Source organism: Eschrichtius robustus, chromosome 8, assembly GCF_028021215.1.
Source record: "Eschrichtius robustus isolate mEscRob2 chromosome 8, mEscRob2.pri, whole genome shotgun sequence".
NCBI classification, from domain to species: Eukaryota; Metazoa; Chordata; class Mammalia; order Artiodactyla; family Eschrichtiidae; genus Eschrichtius; species Eschrichtius robustus.
In genome coordinates, this window is record NC_090831.1 from 21294767 (window position 1) to 21309858 (window position 15092).

A 15092-nucleotide genomic window follows, 5' to 3' on the forward strand; every position below is an offset into this window, starting at 1 on the left:
GACAATATTCTCTTTCCAATTTTATATCATATCTCTACGAAGAACACCAACTGACTTTAACAGGTCTGTGTATGGAATAAATTATTGGAACTGTGTAGAATTTCATGGTCTAGATATATGTTGGCCAGCCAGATGTCTAAAGCCCAAGTGATAGTAACTCTTCACTTGCCAGCTATTCACGTGTGTAAGACCCCCAAGCATTCAGAGTAGATTTGGAGGCAGAAGTCACTGAGGAATTCTCAAGGTTTAGAGGAACCGAAAAGGATAAAGATAAGTGAAGATACAAAAATCTGGAGAAGTACTATGATTGCTCTGGTGACTGATCTTAAAAGACGAGAGAAAAAAAGAAGCAGACACTAGTAATGTTTCTAAAAGCGAAGCCGACTAGCACCAAAGTTGAGAAATTTACGTCAATTCAGGGAGGCTGGTCAGGATGAGGGTAGAATCCCAGGAGGCGGTAGCAGCAGGGATCTGGGGAGAAAGTGGGGAGGCTGGACAAATTCCTGCCCTCAGTGGCACTCCGTGGAGATACCCCCTCGGTCCCACTCATCTGTGGTCTTCACCCCACTTCTGAGATTACTGAATTTATGACTAGCCCTTCTGTTGCCTGGTCAGAAAGTAAAAATAGGTACACAGCCTGGGCTCAAAATAAGGCAAACTCATGTGTGTGTTGTGTACATATGTATATGTGTATGTATGTATCCCTCACAGAGAAATGGAAAAGAAAAAACTTGTCGTGGAATATGAACTCAAAGAGCTAAACGACTCCCTAAAGAAAGTTGAAACCAAAATTAATGCTGTAATGGAAGAAAAGGAGGACATAATAAAGGAAGTTGAAGGCAAACGAGCCTTGCTTGAAATTAAAGAACGAGAGTATAACCAGTTGGTCAAGCAGTTGGAATTAACCAGAGAGAATGAAGCAACTTCACTAACTGAAAGGTTAGTTATATTAATGTGTTTCTGTCATCTAAATTTTCTTCAATTTATATTTGAGGATTCAAAACATAATCTCAAACATTTATATTGATTCAATAAACACTTTTATAGAATTTTACATCATTTTTACCATTAATAAAAATATATTATTAAATAAAGCATTTCAAAGTATTTCTCCATCCTTTATTCTTCACTGCCCTCAATTTCCTGTGCCCAAAACTTAAGGACACAATCTATCGCGTTTTTTTCAGTTTCTAAAACGTGCCTCTGGGAAATTATATCACTGGAGTGCACTATAATTGAGGGATTTTTTTCCCTGAAAATTATTGTATTCTGAGGTAATCATGATTTTTTCCTAATGGGAGCAATTTTGTGGTGTTGAGTCTCTGGCATAGTGTTAATTTCCATTTTTAAGCAAAATTTCAGGGAGACTAGGAACTTCTGCCTCTGCCAATTTGCTCTTCTGTTTGGGTTTTTTTAGTGGCTGTGACTCTGACAAGAACTTGCAAACAGAATTGCTTTGGGCATTACTTACAATTTGATTCTAGCATGAAAATAGTTCTGTATGTTCCTGCTGAGCACGCTGTCTTGAAAAACATGAAGGGCAGTTGATGACAAATCACTTTCATATTCTCTTTTTACCTGGAATAGAGGGATCTTGGATCTCAATTTACGAAACTGTCTCACTGACAAGCAAAACTACCATGATGAACTTTCTCGTAAGCAGAGAGAGAAAGAGCGAGATTTTCGAAATCTAAAAAAAATGGAGCTACTCTTGAAAGTGTCCTGGGATGCACTCACTCAAACTCAAGCACTGCATCAAAGGCTTCTGTTAGAGGTGGGTGCTAAACACTACTCTCGGGTTTGTAAGCTCTGCGACGTCTTTTTGGTTTTTTTTGTTTGGTTGTTTTTTTTTTTTTCTTTGGGCCGCACTGGTGCGACTTGTGGGATCTTAGTTCCCCAGCCAGAGACTGAACTCAAGCCCTTGGCAGTGAGAGCATGGAGTCCTAACCACTGGACCACCAGGGAATTCCGCAGTGCTGTCTTTTTTAAGCAAAAATATTTCAAGAATTTGTTTTTGCTGTCAATAGAGAAAGAGGGAAAGGAAAAGAACAGAGAAAAGATAACTTTAAAATGGATCAAACCTCTTAGAGAGGCTCTGTCTTATAGTATGTTTCAATCTCTTTGTTAGTCCAAGATTAGAGAAATGTCTTATTGGGATCAAGCGTCAGCCTGGCCAGGGGCAGCAGTTTGGCCATCCGACTCTGGAAGAGCTAATGGGTTCATTACTGGGTAGGATCAAGTGGACCACTATGTTTGAAGGAGTTGAAAGAGTCAGATCCAGAATGGTGTCACTGTAGACTACAATAGTCAGAAACAAGATCAGATCATGTAAATATAGATGGACAGTCAGCCTGTACCTCCAATTAGTCAAGGGCCATCAGAACCCAATGTCTGGCTACCTGGATAATTTTGTGCAGTATCAGAGGTGTACTACAACCAGAGAATGCTCAGTATAGCTGTTACTTTCTTACTACCTCTGCGCTCCCAAATGGAGGGGTTTTGGTCCTGTTGCCTCTGATTCCCTCCTCTCTCATGTGGCACCCCCTGTGCTAATCAACTGAGCAGTGCTAAAAGGCAGTGGATTGTTGAGAGGGCTGCATCCCTGTGCCCAGGCCTTAGCCAGTGCTTCCTTTGGTGAAAATGAGATCAATCTCTGAGATGAAGCAGCTGGGGGTACAGAAATCACACCTGTTTTCTTCAGGATTGTCATGGTCCCTGACCTTATGGAGGTTCATGACCTTGGAAATTTAAACAGGAGTTTCCAGCTATGGTAGACACTTCTGATTCTAACCTATAAGCCTAATGCTCTTCTCCTTCTGGGAATATGGAAGGTCTATACTTCCTTGTACCCTCTGCCACTGAGCAGGGTCATATGATTGGTTCTGGCCAATGGATTGTGGGCAAAAATGACACATGTTCCTTCCATCCTGGAGCAGTGTGAAACCCTCTAGCTCTTTCCCCCATCCCGTGGCCATTGTGGAAGTACATGATGACATGGAAGTGCTGTAAATGGAAGCATCCAGGAATGCTGAGCCAACTGTGGTCGTGGAGAATCACCTTGACTGGCCACAGGCTTTGTCAGAGCAAGAAATAAGCTTTCATGCTTTTGAGCCACGATAGTTTGGCTTGTTTCTTTAGCATAACCTAGCCTATCCTGATTGAAAGACCAAGATTTAGCAAAGTGTGAAAATAATTGGTCAGAGTTATGAGTGTTCTAAATGACTAGGTCTTGGTCTTGCTGTCAGATGGCACTCATGGACATTTTTTTCTATCTCAATGGGGCAAAATGTGCTTTTCACAATTTTGCAAAACAAATAGAACAGTTATTTGTTATTATTAAATAAAACAACAGTATTTATATTTCTCATCTACTTTTAATAGTTTTATTAAAATTCCTGCATGTAGATTGATTCTTTTATGACAGTGAAATATTTTAAACTATAGAAATGCTTTCTTCCATAAAAGTTTACATTGTCTGATATTAGTACAATCAACCATTACACTAGCTTTTTTGTTGTTGTTGTTAGATTTTGCATGGTTATTTCCTTATCCATCCATTTACTTTCATTCTCTCTGTGTCCTCATCTAGGTGTGTCTTTCATACTCAGGACATACTTTTTAATATCTAGTCTGAAAACTTATGCCTTTCAGTTCTTGTATTTAGTCCAAAAACATTTAATGTAATTATGGATACACTTGGGCTTATGTCTACCGTATTACTATTGCTTTTTCTTTGTCCCATCTATTGTATGTCTCATTTTCTCTCCTATCTTTTCTTCTTTCGGGTTAATCAAAAAGATGAATTGTTCAATTTCTATTTTCTATTGTTCTATTTTCCCCATTTTTGATATGCATTAGTTTTGCATTCTCTTTCCATCCCTTGAGTGGTTATCCTAAAGATTATACCATTCATCCTTAACTAATTAGAGTCCAATAAAAATTCTTTTACTACTTCCTGGATAATGCTAGAACCTTTGAAGACTTCAATTCTATTTACCTTTGCAACTCTCATACGTTCACATATATTTTTTAAATCCAACTTTTCAAGTTATTCTTACTTGAAGTATTGGCTTACTACAAGCTATTCCATCTTAGCCCAAAGCCTTTCACATTAGGATGTTAAGTTGGAACTTTGGGTAAACACAGACCTTCTGGTACTCCACCTCAATCACGGTGAGATTTACAGTGATTAGCCACTAAAACATTTCTTCTAAGACCTGGTGGAATCCTAGATGTGATGAGTAGGAGGCTCTTAAGAGCAGCAAATGTTGTTTTTATTGATAATACAATCCCTGTTTATTGACCAAATAACCATAAGTAAGATTTCTTTAAACAATAATAGGAAAAAAATTATCATTGCCTTTAGTAATCTATTGTGGTGATTCCAGTACTAAGTAAAGTCAGTCTGTTAAATATTTGCTAATGCTGACTCAACAAAACATTCCCCTTAAAAGTAAAGAGAAAGATAAATAGAAGCAGTAAGATAATTTGTCACTTAGAGAAATACCTATTAGTGATCTCAAAAGCAGTTATATGCTGATAAAAGTCACAATATTGGTTCTAAAATATGACACACCCTAAACAGAATTAAGTTGGTCTCTACCAGAAAATCTCAATTAAATAAAATAGAAGGGGCACATAAACATAATATTAAATGTAATTCTGCCATTTATACTTCCAGTTAAGATATGAAATATTGCAGTAGACCATGGTTCCTGTCATAGTAGCCAGAAAAAATGGATAAACTAAAAATCAGATATTTTAAAAAGACATATGAGAATTGTGGGAAGTAAATTCTAAAACAGCATAAATGCTTCCTAGGTGAACAGAGACAGGTAGGCTTTTTCCTCCCTGAAGCATTTGCCAAGTCTAGGCATGGGCAGGTAGAAGATGGGCCTCCCAAGAAATAACAAAGCTGGAGGCATAACCCTCCCAGACTTTAGACAATACTACAAAGCTACAGTAATCAAAACAGCATGGTACTGGCACAAAAGCAGACATATAGATCAATGGAACAGAATAGAGAGCACAGAAATAAACCCACACATCTTCAGTCAGTTAATCTTCAGCAAAGGAGGCAATAATATACAATGGAGAAAAAACAGTCTCTTCAGCAAGTGGTGTTGGGAAAGCTGGACAGCCTCATGTAAATCAATGATATTAGAACACTGCCCGACACCATACACAAAAATAAACTCAAAATGACTTAAAGACTTAAATGTAAGACATGAAACCCTAAAAATTCTAGAAGAAAACATAGGCAAAACATTCTCTAACATAAATTCTCTTAGGTCAGTCTCCCAAGGCAATAGAAATAAAAGCAAAAATAAACAAAGGGAATCTAATCAAACATATAAGCTTTTGCACAGCAAAGGAAAGCATAAACAAAACGAAAAGACAACCAATGGACTGGGAGAAAATATTTGCAAATAATGCAACCGACAGGGATTAATTCCCAAAATATACAAACAGTTCATACAGCTCAATATAAAAAAAAAGAAAAAGAAAACAAACAACCCAATTAAAAATGGGCAGAGACCTAAACAGACATTTCTCTAAAGAAGACATACAGGTGGCCCTCAGGCACATGAAAAGATGCTCAACATTGCTAATTATTAGAGAAATGCAAATCAGAACTATAATGAAGTATCACCTCACACCAGTCAGAATGGCTATCATCAAAAAGTCTACAAATAATAAATGCTGGAGAAGGTGTGGAGAAAAGGGAACCCTCCTACACTGTTGGTGGGAATGTAATTTGGTACAAGCATTATGGACAACAGTGTGGAGGTTCCTTAAAAAACTAAAAATAGAGCTACCATATGATCCAGCAATCCCACTCCTGGGCATATATCCAGAAAAGACGAAAACTCTAATTTGAAAAGATACATCCACCCCAATGTTCATAGCAGCACTTTTGCAATAACCAACACATGGAAGCAACCTAAGTGTCCAATCAACAGATGAATGGATAAAGAAGATGTTATATATATATATATATATGCACATACACACACACACAGAATAGAATATTAGCTATAAAAAAAATGAAATCATGCCATTTGCAGCAACATGGATGGACCTAGAGATTATCATACTAAGTGAAGTAAATCAGACACAGAAAGACAAATATCATATGATATCACTTATATGTGGAATCTAAAAAAATGATACAAATGAACTTATTTACAAAAGAGAAATAGACCCACAGACATAGGAAAAAAATTATGGTTACCAAAGGGGAAAGGGGAGGGGGAGGGATAAATTAGGAGTATGGGATTAACAGATAAGTACCCACATATATAAAATAGGTAAACAACAAGGATTTACTGTATAGCACAGGTAACTATATTCAATATCTTGAAATAACCTATTATGGAAAAGAATCTGAACCTGTACACCTGAAACTAACATGATATTGTAAATCAACTATAGTTAAATTTTTTAAATAAAGAAATTAGAAACAACAATGTCCTACTGTATAGCACAGAGAACTATATTCAATATCCTATGATAAACCATAATGGAAAAGAATATTAAAAAAAGAATGTGTATATATATATGTATAACTGAATCACTTTGCTGTACAGCAGAAATTAACACATTGTAAATCAACTATACTTCAATTAAAAAAATATTAAAACTGAAAAAAAATTTGATAATGAATATACAACCTTTAACACCTTCCCAGGCAGACAGCAAGTGGACATGATACCTCTTAGTAACAACAGTAGTGCTAACTACATGTGACACAGCCGCTGGGGATGTGGAAATAACTGCAGCTTATTTGAGAAGCTACAGTTAGAAACAAGGAGACCTTTTGAACCCTGTTTTCTGCCTTCACTCGAAGGCTCGCCTCAGTGGCGCTCATTGCCCAGTAAGTTCCAAGCAGAGTAGAGTATACCTCACCGGCCAGGGGCCTCCATCCATTGGCAAAAGGCCCACCTCTACGGTAAGAAACATGAGGTTGTGGGGAGTAGGCAGTAGTGCTCAGTGTCTAAACTCAATTCTGGATTGAGAGGAGAATCTTGCTAATTTGCTCCCAACACAAAGCACACAGGAGTAAGTATTTAATGCAAAGTAGAAATGACCGACCATATCCCGAGTTCAGGACTCTGCTGCTCCCAGGAACACCAAACTGAAACACCAAACTGAAAAGCAAAGTCATTTTGGAAGAAATAATCCAGCCTTACTTGCTCTGGTCACTTAATCTGCTGTGATGAATGCTCTAGGGTCTCTCTCCTTGTGCGGGTTTCTCAGCTCAGAATAGCTAGGGGTCTGGTGTTCCTCTCAAGGCAACTGATTTGTACATCATTTTGGAAAGTCTGAGTGTTCATAAAATAAAACTAAATAGTGGCCTAGTGCCTACTTCAAAAAAGAAAAAGAGAGTTGAAGATAATGGTTTAAATGACAAAAAAAAATGTTCATTGCAAGATTATGTTTTTGGTCAATGAATGTAGACTGGAAAGTGTATTCAGGTAAAATAAAAATCAGAAGGAAGAAAAAAGAATGACCAATGACTAGAAGAGGCAATTTTTCAAGGAGTATAAAGAAACAAGGGTGAGTGCATATGTTTAAGAGTCTGAACTACTTGGGGTAACTCTAACTGTTCAGGGAACACAACAAGGGCCTATAGATCTCACACCAAATGGATAAATAATCTCTACTCCTCAAACTCTCACTTAAGAGGTAACATACACAGTCTCCCAAAGCAATAGAAATAAAAGCAAAAATAAAAAATATGGGACCTAATCTAACTTCCAAGGTTTTGCACAGCAAAGGAAACCATAAACAAAACAAAAAGACAACCTACGAAAGGGGAGAAAATATTTGCAAATGATGTGACCAACAAGGGATTAATTTCCAAAATATACAAACAGCTCATACAACTCAACAACAACAACAAAACAAACAACCCAATCCAAAAATAGGCAGAAGAACTAAATAGACATTTCTGTAAAGAATACATACAGATGGGCAACAGGCACATGAAAAGATCCTCAACATTGCTAATTATTAGAGAAATACAAATCAAAACTACAATGAGGTACCACCTCACACTGGTCAGAATGGCCATCATTAAAAAGTCTACAAATAAGAAATGCTGGAGAAGGTATGGAAAAAGGGAACCCTCCTACACTGTTGGTGAGAATGTAAGTTGGTGCAGCCACTATGGAAAACAGTATGGAGGTTCCTCAAGAAACTAAAAATAAAGTTGCCATATGATCCAGCAATCCCACTCCTGGACATATATCCAGACAAAACTATAATTCAAAAAGATACATGCACCCCTATGTTCATAGCAGCACTATTCACAATAGCCAAGACATGGAAACAACCTAAATGTCCATCTACAGATGAATGGATAAAGAAGATGTGGTATATATAAACAAAGGAATACTACTTGGCCATAAAAAAGAATGAAATAATGCCATTTGCAGCAACATGGATGGACCTGGAAATTATCCTACTAAGTGAAGTAAGTGAGACAGAGAAAGGCAAGCACCATATGGTATCACTTATATGTGGAATCTAAAATAATGACACAAATGAATTTATCTACAAAACAGACTCACAGACATAGAGAACAGATCTGTGGTTGACGAGAGAGACAGGGTGGAGGAGGGATGGACTGGGAATTTGGGATTAGCAGATGCAAACCATTATATATAGAATGGATAAACAACAAGGTCCTACTGTATAGCACAGGGAACTATATTCAATACCCTGTGATAAACCATAGTGGAAAAGAATATTAAAAAAAAGAATGTATATATATGTATAACTGAACGACTTTACTGTACAGCAATTAACACAACATTGTAAATCAACTATACGTCAATAAAAAAATGAAATATATCCAAAATAAATAAATGAGATGTGTGAAAAGTGTAAAATAAAATAAAATAAAAGCAACACACATATACATCCTAAACTGAACTCTGAAGTCTGTAATTATAATTTCCTCTCTGTTTGGTCCATCACTTTGCCAATAGTTTGTCCTTATTACGGTTTTTTCCTTCAAAGAAATGCAAATAAGATTCTTGGCTTTTAATCAAGAGAAGCCTTAAGTGCCCTATCATCTATATTACTAAAGTAGAGTGGGCTCTGTTTGTTTCTGTATGTTGAAATACAGTTGGTCATGCAGTACCAAGAAATATATATGATTTTTATTGGGCTTTAAAAAAAAAAAAAAGAGAATATGGGCCTGCCATAGGGAGAGAGATTTTGTTGGGGTTAGGCAAAACGATGACAAATTGGAATATGGAGGATTTCTTAATCAAAGACGTCACACTCTCAGGAAATCATACTACACATTACAGTACACCTCTGCATTTAATCGTGGCTCCTACTGACTTCCATTTGGCACTGAAGAGAAATAAAACCCCATATCTACACTTTAATACAGTCCCCTCAGTGACTAGAGGTTTTGCTCTGACATTCACCGTCATGTTTTAAGGGTTGGAATAGTATGACTCTGCAAGGTTATTCTCTTTCTAAACACAAAACCATGCCCAAGATTGTGACGACAACAACAAAATCCTCTAACCAAGTAAATATGTCACTTTCTGTACGTACATGTCAAGCAGTATAACATGCATGTCATCAATCCCAAGGGAGCAGAATGCCATGCACCACTCACCAGTCCTGGGGAGGAGGCCTGTTGCATCTTGGTATTGGAGTCACCAAGGAAAACACAATAGTCAAGCACTGGACGGAACAACACTTTACCTACATAAAGAAGAGACAGAGGAAGATCAGCTTCAGTAGTGGACATTGGTCCCCCATGGCCAGCAGTCTCTCCTGACAGCCAGCTCAGGGTGATTGGCCTATGCTCACAACTGTCTTACTGCAGCGGAAGGAACATTGATCACCACCCCCCGCCTTGTGGAGTCTGAAATACTGAAAACTGGGGTGTGCCTGAGGGCCATTGACACCCAGGCTTAAGCAGAACAAAGGAGTTCTCAATGTGCCTGAAACAGGGAAAGATATTCCCACACAAGGTGATAAACCCAGCACAGGCTGTGTGGACTCTCTATCGCTTTGTAAGGAAGTGTTCTAGGCCCAAAGCCCACTCTTATGTGGCCAAGTGGGGGTGGAAAGACTGCATGCGGGAGACTGCCTTTCCCAACAGCACTTTTCCTTTATTTGTAGTTTTCTAGAAGTTCCATTTTTCTCTCCTCTGATTTAGAAGTGACTCTGCATCTCTCTCTTAATGACCCCCTTCCAGTGTTAAAGACAATTGAGACAACAGAACCATACGGAGGAGAGCATCAGCTTCGAGTCAGGCAGAGTCAGGTTTAAATCCTAGATCCATTGAACAGCTTCTGATGTTAGGCATTTCTAACCTTTGAACTGGGATTATTGCAAGGAATAAAAGTGATTACAAATGTGAAGGTGTGTGGAACCAAGAATATGATACCAAGAAATAAATGTTGCTTTCCTTCCTGTTTACATATAAACTTTTCCAAAGGCTCAAGAAAATTTTATAATCAGGATAAGACTTTGAATATGGCTATTTCATTCCAATGGAGAGGATGGCACCTTCAGGCCCTATTGATAACCCTCAGAAATGCCTCTTAGTATCCTCATCTGAATGACTGCCACTGCCCATCAGCTGTTCTCCCTAGGTTCTGTTCCTCTCATGTCCAATCTATCCTCCATTTTGCTACTAAATTAATATTTTTAAATGATACTTTCATGTGTCACCTGACCAAGACATTCAATGTTCTTTATTTTACATAATCATAGAATGAAAGAACTGAGAGGGATCATAAAGATCATATGGTCCAAGGAAGGCAAGTGCCAGTTCTATTCAGCTGGCGGTAGCTCCTTGTAGTGACCATGTTGCAAAGGATTCTGAGACTCAGCACTGTCTTATCAGCTCTGCGGTTGATTAGTGATGTCTGCCTCAGGTATAGAAAGGTAGATGACAGCACATACACCATATATTTCCTAGTCTTAATCAAGTTGTCTTCCTTTAGCTGATTCTTGTGATATATCTTCATAGTCTAAGTAATATACTAATAATGCTACTCCTTGATTTTTCAGTTTTAGACCTGATTATTTTTACTTCTCACTATAAAAGATGAGGATTAAGCTTTCTTTACATCCCTGTTCAACACACACATTTCTTGTCCCTCCACACAATAAATAGCCTCATGACATAATTTTAACAATTTTGAAATTTCATATTTACATTATTATGAATATATAAAGGTTATTCACACCAGAGTCATATAATATCAGATAATTACTTACAAAATTTTGTGTTCCCCCAAATTTATAAACATTCTGGTTTTTTTATTTGTAGTTTTCTGTGTACTTATAATTAGTTCGACCCTAAACTGTCCTCTAATTGTATAAATTTCCTCTCAGCATGTTAAAACATATTTGGTAGTCTATTCATTTAATCTTCTTGAAGAAATCACTTCTGAGACTTTTCGGTAACCTCCAGCCAAAGTCCAGTAGGAACATATCTGTGGTTGAATGAGTTGAGTTTATTACTCATTGCAGCAAGGGAAAACACTCACCAGGGGGAACAGTAGAGTATCTCAGTACAGGGTATTAGAAAGGCCTTACAGGATTTGGGCTTGTGTTATATGTTTTGGGGGATAGTTTAAGAAAATGGGACTCTGCCCTAGATTTGAATATTGTCAGAAAGTTAGGGTAATTCTATGATAGAGTATCTTAATAAATCTTAAGATAGAAAGAGAAAAGACTAGATTAAAGCTAAAGCTGTAATTGGTAAGGAAGACTGTGAGATGGGAATACGTGATATTTTGTGGCTTGGAAAATGTTCATGTTTTTGTCTGTGACCAAAGACAAATACAGAGTGGTCTTGTTTTTTTCTATGATCATAGAATGGTCTTGTCTGATGGTGATTTTCTGTGAAATTGTTTGTGTTCAATAGGAGAACACCAAGGCCCACCTGTGAGTGCCAACTCCCAGATCTCAGAAGCTGCTTTTCCCTTCTCAGCCTTCTGATCTGTAACAAACTGGTCTCACTTCTCTACATGTACACTCCCCAGCTTAGGAGCCTTACTCCATCATCTTGGTGACTCCCTTTACCTCTCTCCTATGTTGGATCCCCTATTTCATGTGTCTCTTCTATTTCTCTTTTGGCTTATTCTCTTTTTGTGGGAGGAGCATGTCTTCCAGTAGCTTCCTAAGAAAGGTGAATGGAAAGTAGTTTCTTAAGACCTGTGTGTCAGAAAGTGCATGTCAGAACACCTTTCATGTCAGAAAATATTTTATCCTCTCTAGCTTCATAGATAATTAATACTTTAACTGGATATGACATTTTAATTGGAAATTATTTTTCCTCATAATGAAGACATTGATCAATTGTCTTTTATCATCTAAAGTCACTACTAAGAAACTTGGTGTCAATTCTGATACTTGATCCTTTGTTTGAAACCAGTTTTTTTTTTTTTTTTTCCATGCTGGAAACTTGTAGGATTTTTTACTTGCCTCTAAAATTTTTAAATTTCACAATGAAGTTCCCACTTGTGGGGCTTCTACTTTTAGCCATCGTGCTGGACACTTAGTGGGCTCTCTGTATATGGAAACTCATGTCTTTCAATTCTGAGACTTTGTCTTAAATAATTTCTCCAATTTTGTCCACTTTTATTTTATTGTTCTCTTTCTGGGACCCCTATTACCCAGATGTTGGACCTTCTAAAGGAGTCTTTTAACATTCTTGTCTTTTTTTCCTCTTATTTTTCATTCTTTTGTTTTTTGGACTTGCTACAAGGGAGATTTCCTCAAATTTTTCTTCCAGTCATTCTATTTAATCTTACATTCTGCTATCATATTTTAAATTTCCATGATCTCTTTTTCTCCTAATGTTTATTTCTTATAGTATCCTTATTCTTACTTCATATCTTCTGTTATCTCACTGAGAATGTTAATGATAGTTTTTTATTTTTTTCTTCTTTCTGCAAATTACATTTTTCTTCAGATTACATCTTCCTGCTTTTTTGTTTGTTTTTGTGTCCTTGTTTGTTCTTTTCTCTTTCGTACTAGAAACTTTTCTCAAGTATCTGGTAATCCTTATCTATCTGCTTATATTTAAGAGTGGGATACTGTAAAGCTAACTGGATGCTGTTTCTGATGATGAGGTTTGCCACTATAGACTGATCTGACTGGACACAAATATGTCAGGAATGGCTCTTCACCAAAGAGGAAATTGTGGTAGAATGCTCACAAGTTGTTCATATTTTAATAAAGAAATGCTATTTATATTAGGATACGTCTAGCTATTAAGCTCATAAAATAACACTCATATAATGTGGAACTAACAGAAATGAAAATATATTAAAATCCTTTTCCTTCAGTGCCTTCAGGAAAAGTCTATGTTTTTGTCCTAGTTCAGTTTCAGGGAGAGACTAACTTCCTCTTTGAACTTATGACTTATAATTAGCCCAGCCATAGTCCTATGCTGGCTGGCAGTACTTGAAAATAGGAGTGGGTCAGGCCAGTCACTCCCAGCCTGAATGAACATTTCAAACTTGCATGCAATCTGAAAACAAAATGATTAAAAAAGATAAGCATGAAGAGCTCAGGCTATTCTTCAAAATTTGTTTCCCCCTAGGGACAGTTGTTTGATTCTCTTAGGCCTTTGACTGTAGAGACTCTCCCAGAATTCGGAGCCACAAACCTCATGAAAATTTCAAATATTTTAGAAAAACATCAGAGCCTTAAAGAAACTGAGGTTCACTGATATAAAATAATTGGGATGTTTACAACAGAATATGTCTAATTTCTTAACTTTATGAAAGTTACTGATGTTTATTCATATATTAAAAATGTCAGAAAGAACAGACACCAATCTATTAATGCTGCCTCCTGGTGAGTAACATTTGAAGTAGAGGTGGGGAGCAGAAGATGTTTAATTTCTTACTTTACTTAGTGTTTTATTTATTTATTTATTTTTGCTTACAATAAACACACATTAATTTTTTTAAAAATATGAAATGCTACTCTATAAAAATCAAAACAAAGAACTAAAATAAATAAGCTTACAAAACCTGATATATGCAGTTTGGGGCTCAAAAACAATGGTAAATTACTTTACCTCAATATTAGAACATAATTAGAACTTTTAATACTTGATCAGTTTTTTCCCTTTCCCATTAGTGGAAGCTTCAGCCTAACTCCAGGCCCATTTTCCAGATTACCTTAGAAAGATTTCCTTTCAAAAGATATATCAATTAGGTTTACAATTTGGCTGCAAGAAGTAAAAGAAACTCAATTACAGTGGCTGAAGTAAATAGAGGGTTGTTTTATTCACATAATAAAAAATCCAGAGATAGGCACACACCAGGTAGTTTCACATAATGAAAAGTCCAGGATCCTCTTAGCTTTTTCTTCTGTCATCTTTAACATGTATATTTTTTTCCTCCAAGGTCACAAAATGGCCATTCTGCCTTTGGGCATAAAATCACACAGAAGTGGGGAAGGGCAGAGAGCAAGATGCATATGGCAGATGACTTGGTGGACTCTGTCTTTTAAACAGGGAAACAGTCACTTTCCCAGGAGCCCTGTCCAGGAGATTTCCACTTACATTTTATGGGCCTGTCCTGGCTCATCTCGTCACCCCCAACTGCAAAGGAGTCTGAAGATTTTCTGATACATTGCAGCTCTGAACAAAATTGGGGTTCTGTTAGTAAGGTCAAAGTGGAGCACAGACATTGGCTAGGCAGCCAGCAGGCTCTGCTACCAATGGCTTACCTTGTTACCTCTTCCACAAACCAAGCATACTGAATTCCTTCCTGAAACTAGAGGGGTGGGTTTGTGGAGCATTGAGAAATGTGTCAGAGAAGCAGTTAGCCAGAGTTCAAAAATTAGTATCATTCACTGCAGTATTGTTTGTAATTTGAAACATTGGAGAAAACCTGAATGTCTGAGACCTGAATCCAGGAAAATTTGTCAGGAGCCTTTAGTTGACAGAGTAGTTGATGAGTGTGCTCTTATCAGATCTTCTGTAGAAAGCTTACAAACTTCTCTAGTCCCCGTTAGTATACATGTACAGATTTGCCGACACTTGGGAGCAAATCATGTGGAGCAGCCCACTCCTGGACACCAGT

General features: G+C 37.2%; 1 protein-coding gene across 1 annotated transcript in view; it reads left to right on the forward strand.

The window, feature by feature from the left end:
* The window catches only part of CCDC146 (coiled-coil domain containing 146), a 109029-nt gene that overhangs the window by 75572 nt on the left and 18365 nt on the right, over positions 1-15092 (forward strand). Inside the window, exons 7-8 of the mRNA XM_068549969.1 lie at positions 712-939; positions 1588-1774. Coding sequence (XP_068406070.1) covers positions 712-939; positions 1588-1774 — 415 coding nt within the window. The remainder of the gene's footprint in view (positions 1-711; positions 940-1587; positions 1775-15092) is intronic.